At 50.2% G+C, this 19,017-nt stretch overlaps 1 protein-coding gene across 1 annotated transcript in view; it reads left to right on the plus strand.

Annotated features, from left to right (window-relative positions):
* The window catches only part of LOC122696621 (epididymis-specific alpha-mannosidase-like), a 40,827-nt gene extending 28,828 nt beyond the window's left edge, over window positions 1-11,999 (plus strand). The window contains exons 13-20 of the mRNA XM_043906881.1: window positions 3,816-4,007; window positions 4,524-4,776; window positions 5,881-5,991; window positions 6,069-6,261; window positions 7,186-7,323; window positions 8,699-8,811; window positions 9,834-9,964; window positions 11,836-11,999. Coding sequence (XP_043762816.1) covers window positions 3,816-4,007; window positions 4,524-4,776; window positions 5,881-5,991; window positions 6,069-6,261; window positions 7,186-7,323; window positions 8,699-8,811; window positions 9,834-9,964; window positions 11,836-11,923 — 1,219 coding nt within the window. The 3' untranslated portion in view covers window positions 11,924-11,999. The remainder of the gene's footprint in view (window positions 1-3,815; window positions 4,008-4,523; window positions 4,777-5,880; window positions 5,992-6,068; window positions 6,262-7,185; window positions 7,324-8,698; window positions 8,812-9,833; window positions 9,965-11,835) is intronic.
* Window positions 12,000-19,017: the final 7,018 nt, after the last annotated feature.

A 19,017-nucleotide genomic window follows, 5' to 3' on the forward strand; every position in this document is an offset into this window, starting at 1 on the left:
GCTCAGCTTTCTTCACAGTCCAACTCTCACATCCATACATGACCACTGGAAACACCATAGCCTTGACCAGATGGACCTTTGTTGGCAAATTAATGTCTCTGCTTTTTAATATGCTGTCTAGGTTGGTCATAACTTTCCTTCCAAGGAGTAAGCATCTTTTAATTTCATGGCTGCAGTCACCATCCACAGTGATTTTGGAGCCCCCAAAAATGAAGTCTGACACTGTTTCCACTGTCTCCCTATCTATTTACCATGAGGTGATGGGACCAGATGCCATGATCTTAGTTTTCTGAATGTTAAGCTTTAAGCCAACTTTTTCACTCTCCTCTTTCACTTTCATCAAGAGGCTTTTTAGTTCCTCTTCACTTTCTGCCATAAGGGTGGTGTCATCTGCATATCTGAGGTGATTGATATTTCTCCCGGCAATCTTGATTCCAGCTTGTGCTTCTTCAGGCCCAGCGTTTCTCATGATGTACTCTGTATATAAGTTAAATAAGTAGGGTGATATATACAGCCTTGACGTACTCCTTTTCCTATTTGGAACCAGTCTGTTGTTTCATGTCCAGTTCTAACTGTTGCTTCCTGACATGCATACAGGTTTCTCAATAGGTAGGTCAGGTGGTCTGGTATTTCCATTTCTTTCAGAATTTTCCAGTTTATTGTGATCCACACAGTCGAAGGCTTTCGTGTAGTCAACTCATGAGGCACCCATTTATTAAGCTTTTTTATCTTTCTAATTTGCTTCAAATGCTGAATGATGGTAGAATATTGACGTTGAATTCTTTGGCAACTTCTCATGTGGTTGTGAGAGGACCAGCTTTGATGATGGCTTTTAATTGGTTGTTGTCAACTTTTGATGGCCAGCCAATATTCTCCTTATCTTCAAGACCCTCATCTACCTTGCAAAACTTCTTGAACCATCACTTTACTGTTCATTTGTTAGCAGTTCCTGGGCCAAATACATTGTTGATGTTGCAAGTTGTTTCTGCTGCTTTACAACTCATTTTGAACTCAAATAAGAAAATCGTTGAAATTTGCTTTTTATCTAACATAATTTCTGTAGCCTAAAATAAATATAAAACAAACAGGAAGTAATGTCATTGGCAGAAAAACATAAAGTGAGAAATGCACATTAAAATGACATATAATTTCATTTATTTAAGAATGTATTCCAATATCAAACTGCAAATTTCAACAATGCAAAAACCACAATTATTTTGCACCAACTCTAGCAAGGTTATGCTCAAAATCCTTCAAGACAGACTTCTGCAATAAGTGAACCGAGGACTTCCAGATGTACAAGCTCAGTTTCAAAGAGGCAGAGGAACCAGAAATCAAATTACTAACATTTATTGGATCATAGAAAAGCAAGGGAATTCTAGGAAGATGTCTGCTTCATTGACTACATTAAAGCCTTTGACTAGGTGTATCACATCAAATTGTGGAAAACTCTGAGATAGACTGGAATACCAGACCACCTTATCCTTTTCCTGAGAAACATGTATGCAGGTTAAGAAGCTACAGTTAGAAGTGGACAGGGAACAATGGACTGGTTGCAAACTGGGGAAGGAGTACATCTAGGTTGTATATTGTCTTCCTGCTTATTTAACTCATATGCAGGGTGTATCTTGCAAAATGTTGGGCTGGATGAATCATAAGCTGGAATTGAGATTGCTGGGAGAAATATCAACAACCTCAGGTATGCAAATGATACTACTCTAATGACAGAAAGTGAAGAGGAAGTAAAGAGCCTCTTGATGAAGGTGAAGAGGAAAGTGAAAAAGCCAGCCTGAAACTCCACATTCGAAAAACTAAGATCATGGCATCTGGTCCCATCTCTTCATGGCAAATAGTAGGGGACAAAATGGAAGTAATGACACATTTGATTTTCTTGGGCTCCAAAATCACTGTGGACGGTGACTGCAGCCATGAAATTAAAAGACATGTACTCCTTGGAAGGAAAGCTTTGACAAACCCAGATAGTGTATTAAAAAGCAGAGACATCACTTTGCCAGCAAAGGTCCATATAAATCAAGAAGAAGAAGTAGAAGTGAAGTCGCTCAGTTGTGTCCGACTCTTTGTGACCCCCATGGACTGTAGCCTACTAGGCTCCTCCGTCCATGGGATTTTCCAGGCAAGAGTACTGGAATGGGTTGCCATTTCCTTCTCTAGGGGATCTTCCCGACCCAGGGATCAAACCCGGGTCTCCTGCATTGTAGGCAGATGCTTTACCATCTAAGCCACCAGGGAAGTCCAATATATATCAAAGCTATGGTTTTTCCAGTGGTCATGTATGGATGTGAGAGCTGGAACATAAAGAAGGCTGAGCACCAAACAGCTGATGCTTTTGAACTGTGGTGTTGGAGAAGGCTCTTGAGAGTCCCTTGGACTGCAAGGAGATCAAAGCAGTCCATCCTAAGGGAAATCAACCCTGAATATTCATTGGAAGGACTGATGCTGAAGCTGAAGCTCCAAAACTTTGGCCACCTGATATGAAAAACCAACTCATTGGAAAAGACCCTGATGCCGGGAAAGATTGAAGGCAAAAGGAGAATGGTGTGACAGAGGATGAGTTGCTCGGATAGCACCACTGACTCAATGGACATAAATCTGAACAAACTCTGGGAGACAGCGGAGTACAGGGGAACCTAGTGGGCTGCAGTCCATGGGGTCACAGAGTTGAACTTGACTTATTGACTGAACAACAACAATAATAAGAGTTCTTTCTATTTTCTAGATACACATCCATCATCAGGTGCATGGTTTGTGAATGTCTCCCATAGTGGCGTTTGACTTGCAAGTTTCAACATGGCACTGCGAGGACCTCTTATGAAAGGAAGCTAGGGGCGGGGGCCTGGGGTCAGATGAGAAAGGCTTGGGTTCCAGACTAATGAAAAGGGTTCTTTTCCTCCTCTCCTCTTCTAAGGAGCTCAGGAGGGCATTCCTCCAAGACCTCTTCTTTCCTTGGCCACAAGAACCCTACAGAAATCCACAAAGGGGCACAGACATGTCACTTCTTCAACCCCTGCTGTCAGACAGGGCCAGCTGGGATACGAATGCATAGCTGCGCCTTTGCTTAGGTCACACCCAGGGGGACAATGCAAACCCATGTGTGCAAGGCTCTGAGCCAATTCCTCCTTTATCCCCAGTGTATCCACACCTCCAGTCCTAACCTAAGGGGGTGAGAATGGAGCCTGGGTTTGGAACTGAACCTGAGTCCTCCTTGGTACTTCCTGCGTGTGGGATCTCAGGAAATGAGGTCGTATCTCCCAGTGCGCTATGCCTCCGTCCTGAGATGGGTTCATAATCCCTGCCTGTGGGGGTCCAGAGAAAAGGATGAAGGTTAAGTGAAGGCCCTGGCAAGTGACATGAGGACAGTACCAGAGTGACAGAGTTCCATGATGTCCTGGCTTGATGACCTCCTGAAGGAGTAGGTATCCCCCTGCTGGCATCTAGGATAATGGGGCCAGGCCAATGAAGGCAAAGCCTCTGCAGACATGATACACTCTCAGCTTTGTATCCTCAGGAGCCTGCACTGAAGCCTGTGTGCCCTCCGCTGTGGGATCCACTCCTGGACACAGATAGGGTCTGATGCCGCGTGGGCTCTGGTGGGTCCAGCCAGCTCTCCTCCAAGCCAAGTGCGTGAACTTCACTCAGTGACCTCATAGCTGTCACTGAAGAGCCGAGGAGGTTGTTTGTGTCCACCCCTGGTTCCAGGCTGGCATCTCCATAGAGGCTCTGTGAGCCTGGTTCCAGCATAAGGATGACACATTGTCCAAGATGATGACGCTGTTTTCTCCTTCCTCTCTGTGCAGGTGGAGTAACCAAACAGTCCAGGTGACCCAGACTTTCATGGAGTATCACGCGAAGAGTGATTTTGATCAAGGCCCCATTTCGGACAATTATGTGTTTAGACCCAGTGGTAAAGCAAAGCCCGCGTGGGAGGCTGTGAGGATGGAGATTGTGGCGGGGCCGCTGGTGACTGAGATCCGGCAGGACTTCTACAGGTGAGGGCGGCCCCCTGGCTGTGCTCAGCACGTGGACGTGCTCACAGGCAGGTGACTGAGGCAATGGGGGCCCGTCCTTGCTGCAGACACCCAGCTCCTGGACCTGGGCTTGGCGCACGGTCCTTCCTCCCTGGAAGCCCCATGACGTCATGAGCTGCTCCAGTCTCTGCAGGCCTGCTCTCTGGCCTGCGCTGTGTCACCTTGGGGGCACCTGAGTCCAGAGGTGGGACAGGAGCCCATGGTGACAGTGACCAGCACGAGAGCAGTTCTTGTGTTTCCATCAGCAGGACAGACAGAGCCGCCAGCATGGCTGGGTACCCAGAGTCTTCAGAGGACAGGGTCCCTCCTGTTCTCTATTCCAAGCAGGCTCCCCTTGGAGGCATCCCCAAGGATGCTCCCAAGCATCCTTCCTGGCTGCAGGAAGGATGGAGGGAGGAAGACAAAGGAAGAAAGGAGAAGGGCGGGGCGTCCAGTAGGCTCCCCGGGCTTGACCTATCTGTCCTGCTTCTCCTCCAGGGAGGTGGATGACAGGGAGCCCACGTTTGCCATCTACTCTCGGCTGGCCCATGGGCCCCCGAGCTCTGACGGGGAGCTGCTCTGCCATCGCATAGAGCAGGAGTACCGGGTGGGCCCCTTGGAGCTGAATCGTGAGGCCATCCTGAGGACAAGCACTGACCTGAACACGGGGCGGGTCCTCTACTCGGACAACAATGGCTACCAGATGCAGCGCAGGCCCTACAGGAACTACACGAACAACATCATCGCTCAGGTACACCTTGAGCTGTTCTGGGGTAATGGCAGCCAGAGATACAGTCTTGATGGCAGGTTTCCAGAAGGCAGGAGAGATCCCTTAAGCTCCAGCGCATCTCCCCTAGGGTGTCTGCCCCTCGGGCCTGTGGCCCAGGCGTGTTCAGACCTGGTCTCAGAGTCTGGGGTCACCGTGTGTGAGGCGTGTCCCTGAGGTCTGTGTGCACCGCGGGTCCTCCTCAGTCAATGGATGACCCACTGGGGGTTACTTGAGGATTAATCTGATGGTACCTGTCTAGGCCTGAATGGGGTATGACCCTCCTTGGCTGCTCTGAGCTGAGCCACAGCCTGTCTTCCTGGGAGAGCTGAACAGGGGCTGAACTCCAAAATCAATCAGCTCCCAGGGCCTCTGCCTCCAGCAGCATGACCTTAGGCGAGTCCCTGTATGTCTCTGGGCCTCGGTGCTCTCCTGGGAACTGAGTGACCTCCCCCAGAGCTGTGCTGAGGGCTGGGATGATCCAGAGGCAGCACTGTGCTGGGCACCTCCTGAGCCTCTGTCCTTATTAGCTGTCTCTCCTTAAACCGTGGCCCTGAGAGGGGGTTTGATCCCTCCCTGCTCTGTCTTCCATGAGTTTCTGTCCCTTCATCTCTGTGGCTGGGCCTCACCCACCGTGGTCTGGGCTCCAGAAGGTCCAGGACAATCAGCTCAGGACATCTTGCTCCAACAGAGAAAAGGGCAGGGCTCTGTGAGTGCTTTGCAGCCCAGACACCAGCCCCTTTCTATTTGGGAACCCCTGGCTGGAGGGCATCCCAGGCTGGACTGGCACAAATGCCTCATTATCCCCCTGCAGCAGGGGGACCTTTTGGGCACATTTTACAGATGGGGAAACTGAGGCTCAGGTGGGCTGGGTCCCCCAGGGCATAAGGTCAGGAAGCAGTGCAGCTGGCTTAGAATCCCAGTGCGTCCATCTCAGAACTCAGAGCCCCTCCCCCTGTCTACCATGCCACCTTGGGCTGCTGCTGCATCCATGCAGGAGGCCGCCTGGGGCCATAGGGAGACCCCAGGCCTGCTGGCTGACCTGGCCCACTGCTCCCACCACCAGCCTGCCAATGTTTCTGTCCACAGAATTACTACCCCATGGTGCAATCAGCCTTCATCCAGGACAGACGAAGCAGGCTGATGTTGCTGTCCGAGCAGGCGCACGGCGTCTCCAGCCAAGGGAACGGGCAGGTGGAGGTAGGAGGAGGCCCCTCTGGTCACTCACAAGCAGCCCATGGTCCAGGCAGACCTGGTCAGACAGTTGTCCTTTGCAGGTCATGCTCCACCGGCGGCTGTGGAACAACGACAAGTGGGCCCTGGACAACGACCTCACACTGAACGACTCCTCGGTCGTCCACCCGGTGCTCTGGCTGCTTCTGGGACCCTGGACCCTCACCAGTGGCCTGCGCCAGAGGAGTGGGCTGGCGCTGCAGCACCGGCCCGTCGTGATGCTCAGAGAGATGAATGGTGAGGTGGGGGGTCCTTTCAGTGCACCTGTCATCACTGCCCCCGGGTGAGCCGCCCTGTCTAGGGATGCGGCTGAGCTGGTGCCTGCAGGGATCTGGGCTCCTATGGGGCAGAAAGTGACCAGACGCCTCAGATCCAGGCTTCTCATTTTAATTGTGGGCAACCTGAGGTGCAAAGAGGGTTCAATGACTCATTTAAGGTCATATAGCTGTGTGTGTGTATGTGTGTTAGTCACTAAGTGACCCCACGGACTGTAGCCCACCAGGCTCCTCTGTCCAAGGAATTCTCCAGGCAAGAATACTGGAATGGGTTGCCATTTCCTCCTCCAGGGATCTTCCTGATCCAGGGATCAAAGCCGGCTCTCCTGCATTCCAGGTAGTTTCTTTACCGTCTGAGCCACCAAGGAAGCCCCAGGGAAGGAGTCTTCAGACTCCTGTTTCAAGAGCAGAGATCCCAGTGAAAGGTTCTGATTGGCCCTGATCAAATCACATGACCCAAGCCTGACCAATCACTGAGGCCTGGGAGTTGTGAGGCGATGGCGGCTCCAGCTGGAGCCCAGAGCATCTCTTGGAAGAGGAGGGCTGAATCTGTCTGGGCAGAGGCAGCGATAGATGTCAGCACGGGAGCTGGCGTCTGAGACCTTGTTCACAGAGCAGGTCTCTGTGTGAACTCCCTGCGAGTTCTGGAAGAAATGGCGTCTTCTCTCTGGTCCCATCTCCCGGTCTGCAGTTTGAACCGTCTGGACCAGAGATTCAAGGCAGGCTGGGGCTTTTGCATGAACAGGTGCTTCAGGATGCCTGCCCTGTGGACCACAGGTGGGAGGAAGTGAGATCAGATGAAGCGGGGGACTTAGTGTGGCGAGCTGTGAGTGTCAGGAGGAGAGTTTGGCCCAAAGCCTCTCCTTGTTGTCCATCTGCCTTGCAGAGACTGCCCGGCATGGCTCAGGCCCCAGGAAGCAAGAGGCAGTGATGCTGCCCCCAAGCGTCCACCTGCAGATCCTCAGCATCCCCGGCTGGAAGTACAGCTCAAGCCACAAAGAGCACCTGTGGACTCTCCGGAAAGGTGAGGCAGGTATTCAGGCGTCCAGACTCGCTCCTGCCTCCACATGCCAGCCCGGTCCCCCAGCCCATCACTGGACAGAGGGGCTCTCCTCAGAGTAGTCCAGGCTCTGTGAGGTCACCTGGTTCCCTTTTTGCCCAATGAGGGATCTGAGGCCCTCAGGGAGGCAGGTCACTCAGCAAGCAGGAACACGGTGGGTCTGGATAACATCAGATGCAGTGACTGTGTACAGAGGGAAGCCCCCAGCAGGTGATCAGGGAGGGCTTCCTGGAGGAGGAAACAACTGCCAGGAACCCATTAGTCATATCACCAAGGCGTCTGCTCCACCCTGCCTGCTCTGTTACACTCCGTGTATCTCAACGGCAGGGCTCACTATGCCTCAGCTGCCCTCCTGCTCTCAGAGACCCACCAAGGGCTGTCACCCTCCAGCGTAAAAGTCTGTGGAATGGGAGAAGGAGGAAAAAGAGGCAGAGGCCAAAGGTCATCTTTGTCCCTGATAGAGGGCTGTTGCTGAGTGTGGCTCAACTCTGTAGACAAAAGTGGCTGGGCTGGTCAAGTCCATCCTGTTAGAGAGAGACTGGTATAGACTGAGCCAGGGGAGCCACAGCCGCAAGGGATGCCGTGAGGCCTGCTGCCTCTCATGATGCTTGAAACCTCAAGGAATCACCACCAGCTTGATCACTGCCATCATTATCGTCACCACCACCTTCATCACCATTATCCTCATCAACTTCATGTTCTGCACCAAGAAGTCCTTCCCTGATTCTAGAGCTCCAGTCCCTAACCTTGGCACTACAAATGGAGACAACAGACATTGCAAACTTCTTATGCAAAGTAACAAGGAGCCCACAGCATCACTGTCTTCCCACAGCACAGGTCATTTTGTCCCTGTGTTCTGGGGGATCGGCATGATGGCCCTTCTCACTGGGTCTCAAAGGACCAGCAGTGACTGTGTACAGTCACATTTGTGATGGTGCCTCATCTTCAGGGTTACAAGGCCACACCCCCCTTCACAGGGGCTGGGGCAGAGAGAATCTTCCAGGGAACAGGAGGCTGGAGGGACAGGCCCAATGAGGACCTCACCTCAGTGAACAAGAACGAAGACTTTCAGATGGCTGGAACAGCCCTGGTGTGGGCGGTGGGAAGCGGTCACTTTGGCTGCACCTGGGTTGGAATCCTCCCCGCTCCTTCTTGATGCACACCAGCTGTGTGTGTCTGGGCACGTGCTCACCCCTCTCTGAGCCTGGTTTGACTCATCTGCAAAGTTGGGCTGTGTTAGCTGCCTCCGAGGGAGGTTGAAGTTGTGAAATGGAGGTGAGAGTGTAAAGGGCCAGGCAGAGACTGTTGTCCTCAAGGCCACCTTCCTTCCGTCCCTAAGACCGAAACCGCGAGGCCAAGGCAGACCTGCGCCGTGTCCTGCTGCGGCTCCAGCACCTGTATGAGGTGGACCAGGACCCCGTGCTGTCTCAGCCTGTGACGGTGAACCTGCAGGTAACCGCCCTCCCGTGGCCTGCTCCGACATCACAGAGTCAGGCCCCCAGGAGGACACGCCCTCGGGAGACAAACCCTGGTGTGACTACCCAGACTCATATGGCACCTGGCAAATACCACATCAGGGTGGTCTCACAAAGGAACCTGGGGGTCCCTCACCCTCCGTCACGATGGTCTTCTGAATTTACCATCATGTAACACAGATGTATTTTGTTTATCATTTTTTCTTGTAGCACATCTTCTTACACTACACAGAAGTTACATGCATAATAAGAAAGTGAACAGATTCTCTCAGCCTCCCTAGTGGGTGATCACACAGTCCAGGGGCGAGTCTGGGTGCCTCCTCTGGGCTTCGTGGGCCCCTGGGTTCTGGGCCTCAGTCTCCTCACCTGTAAATGGGGAGGAGAGAGTCTTTGCCCACAGGGATGCTGAGAGGCTAGCACACCTGATGGGTGTCAGTGTCCCGACCCCGACCTCTGCCCTCCCATGTTGGCACGGCCCTCAGGAGCAGATGTAAAGGCAGAGGGTGGATGGTAGCAGCAGAGGGAGCCTGCCCTCCACGCCTTCCCCTCCCCCAGCTCAGGGAAGCTCCTGCAAAACAACCCCCGCCCTTGGGGCAGCCACCTGTCCTTCCTTCCCAGGAAGAGTGTTCACCCACCTCCACTCTCAGCCTGGAGGCTGGTTTGATGCTCATTCAGGACAAGGGGATGCATAACATAACGGACATCATCCCAGGACCACGCAGGGCTCCTGGGAGAATTGCGGAGAGACAGGCACTCGATGCTGGAGTGGCTCAACGTGCCTGCCACCTGCTGGGCATGCTGATCAGCCAGCACTGGGGCATCAGCTGCCCCCGACCTCAGTTCCTCATCTGTAAAATGGGGCTGCCCCTCCTCCCGCAGGGACTTGCTCTACAATGAATGTGGGGGATGCTGGGCCCTGGTGTGGCCGCCCTGCTGCATCGGGGTCTCTACTCAGATCTGGGGTCTGGGTGCTCACCCCTCCCTTGCTCTGGCCTGCAGTCTGTGCTGCGGGGACTGGGCTCTGTGGTGTCCGTGGAGGAGCGCTCACTCACAGGGACCTGGGATGTGAGGAAGATGCATCGCTGGACCTGGAGCACGCGGGACCTTCACCGCTACAGAGGTTCAGCCTGGTCCTGGCCCTGCCCTGGGTCCCCAACCTGACCCCCAGCCAGACCCCAGCTCTGCCCCTGAGGCCTTGTGTGACCTGGAGCTGGCCATCCTCCTTCTCTGGGTCTCAGCCTTCCTGCATCAACCAAAGAAGTTTGCAGACTCTAAGTTTCAGTTCAGTTTCCATCTGCCAGGGCTCCACACAGAGTGTGTGTGTCCATGTGTGTGTGGCTGTGTGAATGTGTGTGCACATGTGTGTTCAAGACCACACCCCCCACCCATGTCCAGATGAACCCAAGGTTTGCATGTGTACCCCAAGGGGTTGTGATGCCCTCCATGGTGTGCAGTGTCTGCACACCCAACATTTACTCCTGTGAACCCCAGGCTCCTTCTTGCCTCCCAGCGTTTACTAGTGCTCCCCCCTCCACTTGGTCTGCCTTTGACCTTCATCTGGACCAGCTCCTAGTCAGGCTCCCTGGGGTTCATGTCTGGTCAGGTGCCTCCTCTGCTCCTCCTTCCTTGTCAGTTGGCTCTGAGCTGTTTATCTCTTCTTTATCTACTGCACACAGCATAGTCTGGGTATGTAGGTAAACACTGCAGTTCAGTTCAGTCGCTCAGTCATGTCTGACTCTTTGCAAACCCATGGACTGCAGCACGCCAGGCTTCCCTGTCCATCACCAACTCCCAGAGCTTACTCAAACTCATGTCCATCAAGTCAGTGATGCCATCGAACTATCTCATCCTCTGCTGTCCCCTTCTCCTCCTGCCTTCAATCTTTCCCAGCATCGGGGTCTTTTCAAATAAGTCAGTTCTTCACATCAGGTGGCCAAAGTATTGGAGTTTCAGCTTCAACATCAGTCCTTCCAATGAATATTCAGGACTTCCAGTTTCTTTAGGATTGACTGGTTTGATCTCCTTGCAGCCCAAGGGACTCTCAAGAGTCTTCTCCAACACCACAGTTCAAAAGCATCAGTTCTTCGGCACTCAGCTTTCTTTATAGTCCAGCTCTCACATCCATACATGACTACTGGAAAAACCATAGCTTTGACTAGATGGACCTTTGTTGGCAAAGTAATGTCTCTGCTTTTTAATGTGCTGTCTAGGTTGGTCGTAGCTTTTCTTCTAAGGAGCAAGTGTCTTTTAATTTCATGGCTGCAGTCACCATCTGCAATGATTTTGGTAGACACCCAGCCAATGCATTATAGAATGATGGAATGAAGGGTATTTAGTTGGCAAAAAAGGATGTAAGGAAGGAAGGAAAGTATGGATGCAGGAAGATACATGGTTGGATAATGGATGGATGAAAGATGAATGGAAGGAAGAAAGGAACATGGATGGATGATGTATGCATGGGTGGATGGATGAGAGGACGGATGGGAAGAAGTTGGATGTTTCATGGATGACTAGAGGTTGGATGGAGTGACAACAATGGAAGGGTGGAGGAATTGGATTCAGGGGTGGATGGATGGATGGTAGCATGTGTGGATGAATGGATGAACAACTTTCATCCCAAGCATAAAGCCTAAACCCCAGGGTGCATCTAAGGAGAGCCCATTGAGATCAAGGGCAGAGCCCCCTCATGGCCTCAGTGAGAAGATTACTCTTAGGCATATATATGGTGCCACAACCCATGGAGATACGAGGCCAAGTGGGGCCAGGACCCCTGTACATGCCTTGACTGTGCTGTGCCCTCAGGGGAGGCCAGATATGAAAGAGGCCTCCCTGGCAGTGGAGTCCTATCAAGAGGGGGCAGCTGAGGGCTGTGGTCACAGTGGGAGCCACAGACACAGCAGGAGCTGTGTTGTGAGGGGGATGCTGGGAGGAGGGGACCTGGGGAAGCAGGTGGTCCAGGGGCCGTGCTGGACAGACCCTCTCTGCTCCCAGGCAAATTCAGTCGTCCCTTACCACCCCTGGGAGGCCCTAACATCACCATCTACCCGAAGGAGATCCGGACGTTCTTCATTCACTTTCAAGAGTGGTGAGCCCTTGGCATTGGCAGATTCTTGGTCCCAGGATACAGAAAAGCAGCCTAGAGGGATGAGGGGAACAGCTGCTAAGCTGGTGTGCTAACGGCAGGAAATGGGTGGATGGGGGTGTTCTGACTTCTTAAATAAAATTGCGTTAAGGACCTGTGTCTTCCCCTGCCCACTGGAGCCGGCCTTCTCTCTCCTCTCCTGTCACAGACGGTAGCTTCACACATGCTCACCCTCCTGCTTCACTTGCAAGCGTCAAAGCCAGGTGTTCTCCCAAAGACGGAAGCAATAATCCACAGGGATACCAAAAGGCCTGCAACCCTGCTGGATCTCAGCAAGTCCACTACTGCATGCTGGGCACCTACCCCAGGCTGGCGACACTCTTGCAAGGGCCTGGCTCTGCCTACTGTGCAATGAGGGGAGCTGCTGCACAGGCTTGATATGTGGATCAAACTGGGAGTCCAACCCCAGACTCCTCCCCTGCCCCAGGGGACACCTGTCCAGCAAGAAGGCCCTGAAGCTCGGGCCACCAAAAGATGAAAGGAAACCACACAGCATGTGAAATGGAGGACATTTAGTATAAGAATTATTAATGATAATAAAAGTGCAACTTCCTCTCTTAGGAGTGTGCCCGAAGGATTAAAACATTCAACCACCAGGAGCTATTTCATGCATATTCACAGCAGCATTATTCTCAATGTCCAAAGGTCGACACAACTCAAGTGCCCATCCAAGATACCTAGATGCTGAAAAACTTTCCTTATGTACACAGTAGACTATTACACCACCATTCAATTCAGTTCAGTTGTTCAGTCATGTCCAACCCTTTGTGACCCCATGGACTGCAGCACACCAGGCCTCCCTGTCCATCACCAACTCCCAGACCTTACCCAAACTCATGTCCATCAAGTCCGTGATGCCATCCAACTATCTCATCCTCTGTCATCCCTTCTCCTCCTGCCTTCAATCTTTCCCAGCATCAGGGTCTTTTCAAATGAGTCAGCTCTTCACATCAGGTGGCCAAAGTATTGGAGTTTCAGCTTCAACATCAGTCCTTCCAACGGATATTCAGTACTGATTTCCTTTAAGATAGACTGGTTGGATCTCCTTGTAGTCTAAGGGACTCTCAAGAGTCTTCTCCAACACCAGTTCAAAGGCATAATTTCTTCGGCATTCAGCTTTCTTTATAGTCCAACTCCCACATCCATACATGACTGCTGGAAAACCAAAGCTTTGACTAGACGGACCTTTGTTGATAAAGTAATGTCTCTGCTTTTTAATATGCTGTCTAGGTTGATCATAACGTTACACCACAATAAAAAGAACAACGGATCTCCTAACATTGTACATAGTGAAGAAAGGCAGACTTGAAAGATGCATACTGTGCAATCATGTTTAGAAGAATGTCCAGAATTGGTAAATTTTCTAGTACATTAGAAGACTTCTCCGATCCCACATCACACTGCATCAGGATTTCACACACCCCACCATGTAGGGTAGCCACTATATGTAATTTCGTATCAGTGCTTCACTAGCACTTCTTTATTGCCAGGGTTCCTACACAATACGTGTTTAATGATGATAAAACATATGATAACATTTCAATATCTTCAATTGTGTGCAAGTTATACCTGACCTGGAGAGCAATCAACCAGTCAACAGATATTCATGTAGTGGTTTCCTGTGGTTACTATAAAAGAGAGCCACAAACTGGGTGGGTTAAGCCATAGAAAAGGCCAGATCAAAGTGTCAGCAGGGCAGCTGCCTTCTGAGTCTGTGTGGGATAATGTGTCCCACACCTCTGTCCCAGCTTCTGGAGATGAACGGGCCATCTTTGCACTTCATTGTGTTGTAGAAGCATCACTTGGTCTGTGCCTTCATCTTCCCAAGACCTGTGTCCAAATTTCCACTCCTTGTAATGACACCAGTCAAACTGGATTAGGGACTCACTCTCAAGACCTCGATTAAAGAATTAAATCTGCAAAGACTTTATTTCCAAACATGGTCACTGGGGGTTGGGACTTTAATATCTGAATTTGGGACAGGATACAATTTAACCCATCACAGTACAGACATTCAGGGACAAATCTGAGGTGTACAATAACTTACTTAATAGTGTATTTAGTGTTTATCAGGCAACTGCTTGTGCTAGAACTTGGAAACAGCAGAAAGAAATGCACAAAATCCCCACCTTTGTGGAGCACAGACAACAGGGGCAGGAAGGATATTTCATGATGTGCATCGTTTAGTCAAAGCTATTGTTTCTCCAGTAGTCATGTATGGATGTGGGAGTTGGAACGTAAAGAAGGCTGAGCACCAAAGAATTGATGTTTTTGAACTGTGGTGTTGGAGAAGACTCTTGAGAGTCCCTTGGACTGCAAGGAGATCAAACCAGTCAATCCGAAAAGAAATCAACCTTGAATATCCTTTGGAAGGACTGATGCTGAAGCTGAAGTTCCAATACTTTGGCCACCTGATGCGAAGAGTTAACTCATTGGAAAATGAGTTTCCCTGGTGCAGGGAAAGATTGAGGGCAAAGGGAGAAGGGGGCGGCAGAAGATGAGATGGTTGGATGGCATCACCAACTCGATGGGCATGAATTTGAGCAAACTCAGGGCTATGGTGAAGGACAGGGAAGCCTGGGGTGCTACAGTCCATAGGGTCACAAAGAGTTAGACATGACTTAGCAATTGAACACCACCACCACCACTAGAAAAAAAATTACTGACTACCAGGATGTAGATCATAGATTGTAACCCAGATAACCAACGTCATAAAGTAATATTATGATTAACAGTTTGATTGTGCATGGACTGGGTTGAGGTGCTGTGAGCCTGTCAGCCACCTTGCCGAACAGGAGGAAAAAACATCTTCTCTGATGGAAGCATCTGCAGGGTTCAGGCCACAACAGGCCAGTGGAGGATGGGATAGATGTGAGCAGTTCTCCTGTGGGTGAGGTTCAGCCTGCACAGCCATCTGTGGGAGTCCTGGGAAGGAACCCTAGAAGTCTCACAAGAAGTACAATCCTGCAGTGGGAAAATGGTGACTTTGACATTGCATACATGGTGGCCGAATCCTTTCTCCATGGTTGATGATTAATGTGGCCTGAGCAAATCACTTGTCTCTCTGAACCTAAAACTGCCCATCTAAAGATGCAGATATTAATATTTATCTTCAATGTGTGTGTGTGTGTGTGTGTGTTCTCAGTTGTGTCCAACTCTTTGCAACCCCATGGACTGTAGCCTGCCAGGCTCCTCTGTCTATGGGATTTCTCAGACAAGAATACTGGAGTGGGTTTCCATTTCCTTCTCCAGGAGATCTTACTGGCTCAGGGGTTGAACCCACATCTCCTGCATCTTCCTGCATTGGCAGGCAGACTCTTTACCACTGAGCCACCTGGGAAACCCCATATCTTCAATAATTGTGCTCAAAATTAGGGAGAAAACATGTCAAGTGCCTGACTCATGCTAGATGGTGCACTTTATCATGTAGTACAAGTTTCTCATTTTAGAAATGAGGGAATAGAAATCTGGAAATGGCCAGGCCTCACCCCAGACAGATTAAAAGGTTTTCCCTGTTCGGCCTACAGCCACTGTTGCGCCTCCTTGAAGCATTAAGTGACTTTGTGAGTTTTTTTCCTAGGTGTGAAAAAATATAACCATCTTAATGGGCTCAGAGTCTGAGGTTTTACTTTATACTGGCTGTATACTCACGAATCTTTCTGGTAATTTTGGAAAACAAAGACTTAAATTTCACATGTGTGCTTGTTTATTTATTTATTTAATTTTTTCTTTCTTTACTTTTTTATTAAAATTTTTAAACATGAAGAAAGGTAGAACAATAATGAATTACTGTTGTTGTTTAGTCGCTGTGTCCAACTCTTTGGGACTCCAAGCTCCTCTGTCTATGGGATTCTCCAGGAAAGAATACTGGAGTGAGTTGACATTTCCTTCTCCAGGGGGATCCTTCTGGCCTAAGGATCAAACCAGTGTCTCCTGCATCATAGGTGGATTCTTTATCACTGAGCCACCAGGGATGATCTTATATAACAAATACCCATCTCCTAAGTTTAACAATGGTGAATATTTTGCAAAGTTAATTTTTTGAATGAAGTTTATTTCATATTTAAACTAGGTCATATTAGCAGCAGGGTATTTCTCAAGTCTGCTGTTTTGGGGGAAATAAGAGCCTGTGAACCACCTTAGTTACTTCGTTGGAGTGGATGGAGTGGTATCGCCAGGTACCCTGGGGTAGGATGCTGTATTGACACCAGGTTGGGCTCCAAGGCTGCTGCTGAAGCAGGTGGGTGGCTCTGGAGTGGAGCTTGGTATGGACCAGAGGCAGGTGAGCTGGAGGTTGGACTTGGTGGTCACTCAGGGGACTGCAGCTTGTAGGATCCAAGATGAGGACAAGTCCTCCAGGCAGTGACTGGGCTCTGACCAGTGGGGAGAATGTTTCATATATTATTCCACCCTCAGGCTGTCCTGGGAAGGCTGGCAGAGCAAGCAGCATTTAGAGGAACAGAAGCCCAGTGAGCCCAGACAATTCCCCAGCCCCACAGAACCACCAGGACACCAGGGAATGCGTCCCAAAGTTCAGGAGTTGTGTGTGCCTGACTTCCAGCCCATAACCCCAGGACCTTCAGGGGTGATGCAGGGGCAGAGAGGTTATCTGAGGAGTCAGTCACTTTACCCAAGAGAGGCTCAGCATTACCCCTGAGTATAAACAACCAGAGGGATCCCCGGTTGCTTGGCAGTAAAGAATCTGCCTGAGGTGCAGAAGATGCAGGAGACACAGGTTCAATCCCTGAGTTGGGAAGATCCCCTGAAGAAGGAAATGGAAACTCACTCCAGTATTCTTGCCTGGAGAATCCCAGGGACGGAGGAGCCTGGCGGGCTACAGTCCATGGGGTCACAAAGAGTTGGATAAGACTGGAGAAACTGAGCACACAGGCACACTCACATAAGCAATCAGATCAGGTTACATTTAAACCAAATTAGGGAGGCGGCCCTAAGATGGCGGAGGAATAGGGTGGGGAGAACTTTCTCTCCCACAAATTCATCGAAAGATCCTTTGAGTGCTGAGCAAATTCCACAAAACAACTTCTGAACGCTGGCGGATGACACCAGGCACCCAGAAAGGCAGCCCATTGTCTTCAAAAGGAGGTAGGACAAAATATAAAAAATAAAAAGAGAGACAAAAAGTTAGGGACAGAGACCCATCCTGGGGAGGGAGTCATGAAGGAAGAGAAGTTTCCAAACACCAGGAAACCCTCTCACTGGCAGGTCTGTGGGGAGTTTTTTGAATCTCAGAGGGCAACATAACCAGGAGGGAAAGAAAAAAAAAAAAAAACCCCCACAGATTACACACCTAATCACAACTCCCAAGGGAGAAGTAACCCAGACGCTCGCATACACCAGAAATGAGTGGGGGCTAATCGGGGAGGCGTGGGCTGCATTGCTTAGGGTAAGGACTGGGCCTGAATGCCCTGAGGACAATCTGAGGGAGTTAATGTGAGATAGCAACTGAAACTGTGGGATAGCCAGAGAGGGAAAAAAGAAAGAGAGCGAGCGAGAGAACTTTCCCACAAAAAGCTCTAGGGCACAGCCTGGCGCATTCACAGAACAAAGGATTGAGAAAATACCAGAAGAGAGCAGACTGGCCCATCCCCCTGCCGGAGGCAGAGAGGCAAGTGGGTGACAGCCAGAGTCGGAAGGCGAGGGGCAATCTCGGCCCCAGATACGCATCCTCCACCAAACTGTGAGCAGGCTCCCAGTTGCTAACCAAGTCTTTCTGGGATCCTAGACGGTTGACTTCCACCGGGAGGGTTGCACCCAGAGATCAGCCCCACAGAGGACACACACCGCACACGTGAGATGGCGCTCCTGCTGCGCACCCAGGAAACCAAGCGAGTAGGACCAGGGAGGTGAAAAGATGCACCGCCCACCTGGGAGAGTGCGCTCGGCAAGCACCTGGTCGCCTGAGCTGCTCAGACCTGGGCAGGGTACAAAACGCAGGCCCAGCTGAGTCTGTGCCTTTGTGGAATATGCAAGAACCTGAACCTCAGCGGCTTAGACCTGGGAAGTGCATGCAACCCAGGGCCCGCTTTAGACATTTCCTCTGCAGAGCAACCTGGAGCCTGAGCAGTGTAGACCAGGAAAGCACACATGCTGTGAGCTGGGGCAAACCCAGTGTGGCCCAGACACTGTGAGTGCTCCCCACACACACCACTGATATTTGTCTGCAGTGCTCCTCTCTCCCCATAGCACAACTGAACAAGTGAGCCTGAATAAGTGACCACCTTTGCCCCCTTGTGTCAGGGCGGAAATTAGACACTGAAGAGACTTGCAAACAGAGGAAGCCAAAATAAACAAAGAAGAGGGAACCACTTTGGAAGTGACAGGTGCGACAGATTAAAACCCTGTAGTTAGCACTGACTACATTGGAAGGGGCCTATAGACCTTGAGAAGAAGTGTAAGCTGGAACAAGGAACTATCTGAAACTGAACTGACCCCACACTGCCCACAACAGCTCCAGAGACATTCCTAGATATATTTTACTATTATCATTTTTTAATTTTTTAAGTTCTTTATTACTTCTTTAATTTTCATTTTTATAACCTACTATTACCTTGCAAAAAAAAGGCCCTATTTTTAAAGCAAACTTCATATATATATAATTTTTTTGACTTTGTTTTGTTTTTTAATATTGTATTTTTGAGAATCTAACCTCTACTCTAGATTTTTAATCTTTGCTTTTTGGTATTTGTTATCAATTTTGTACCTTTAAGAATCCAATCTTCAGTACCCATTTTTACTTAGGAGTGCGATTACTGACTTGATTGCTCTCTCCCCCTTTTGGCTCTCCTTTTTCTCCCCCAGGTCACCTCTATCTCCTCCTTCCCCCTTCTCTTCTCTACCCAACTCTGTGAATCTCTTTGGGTATTTGGCCTGTGGAGAACACTTAAGGAACTGATCACAGGCTAGATTGGTCTCTCTCCTTTTGAGCACCACCTCTTCTCCTCCTGGTCACCTCTATCTCCTTCCTCCCTCTTCTCTTCTCTATGTATCTCTGTGAACCTCTCTGAGTGTTTCACACTGTGG

This window comes from Cervus elaphus, chromosome 6 (assembly GCF_910594005.1).
Source record: "Cervus elaphus chromosome 6, mCerEla1.1, whole genome shotgun sequence".
Taxonomy (NCBI): domain Eukaryota; kingdom Metazoa; phylum Chordata; class Mammalia; order Artiodactyla; family Cervidae; genus Cervus; species Cervus elaphus.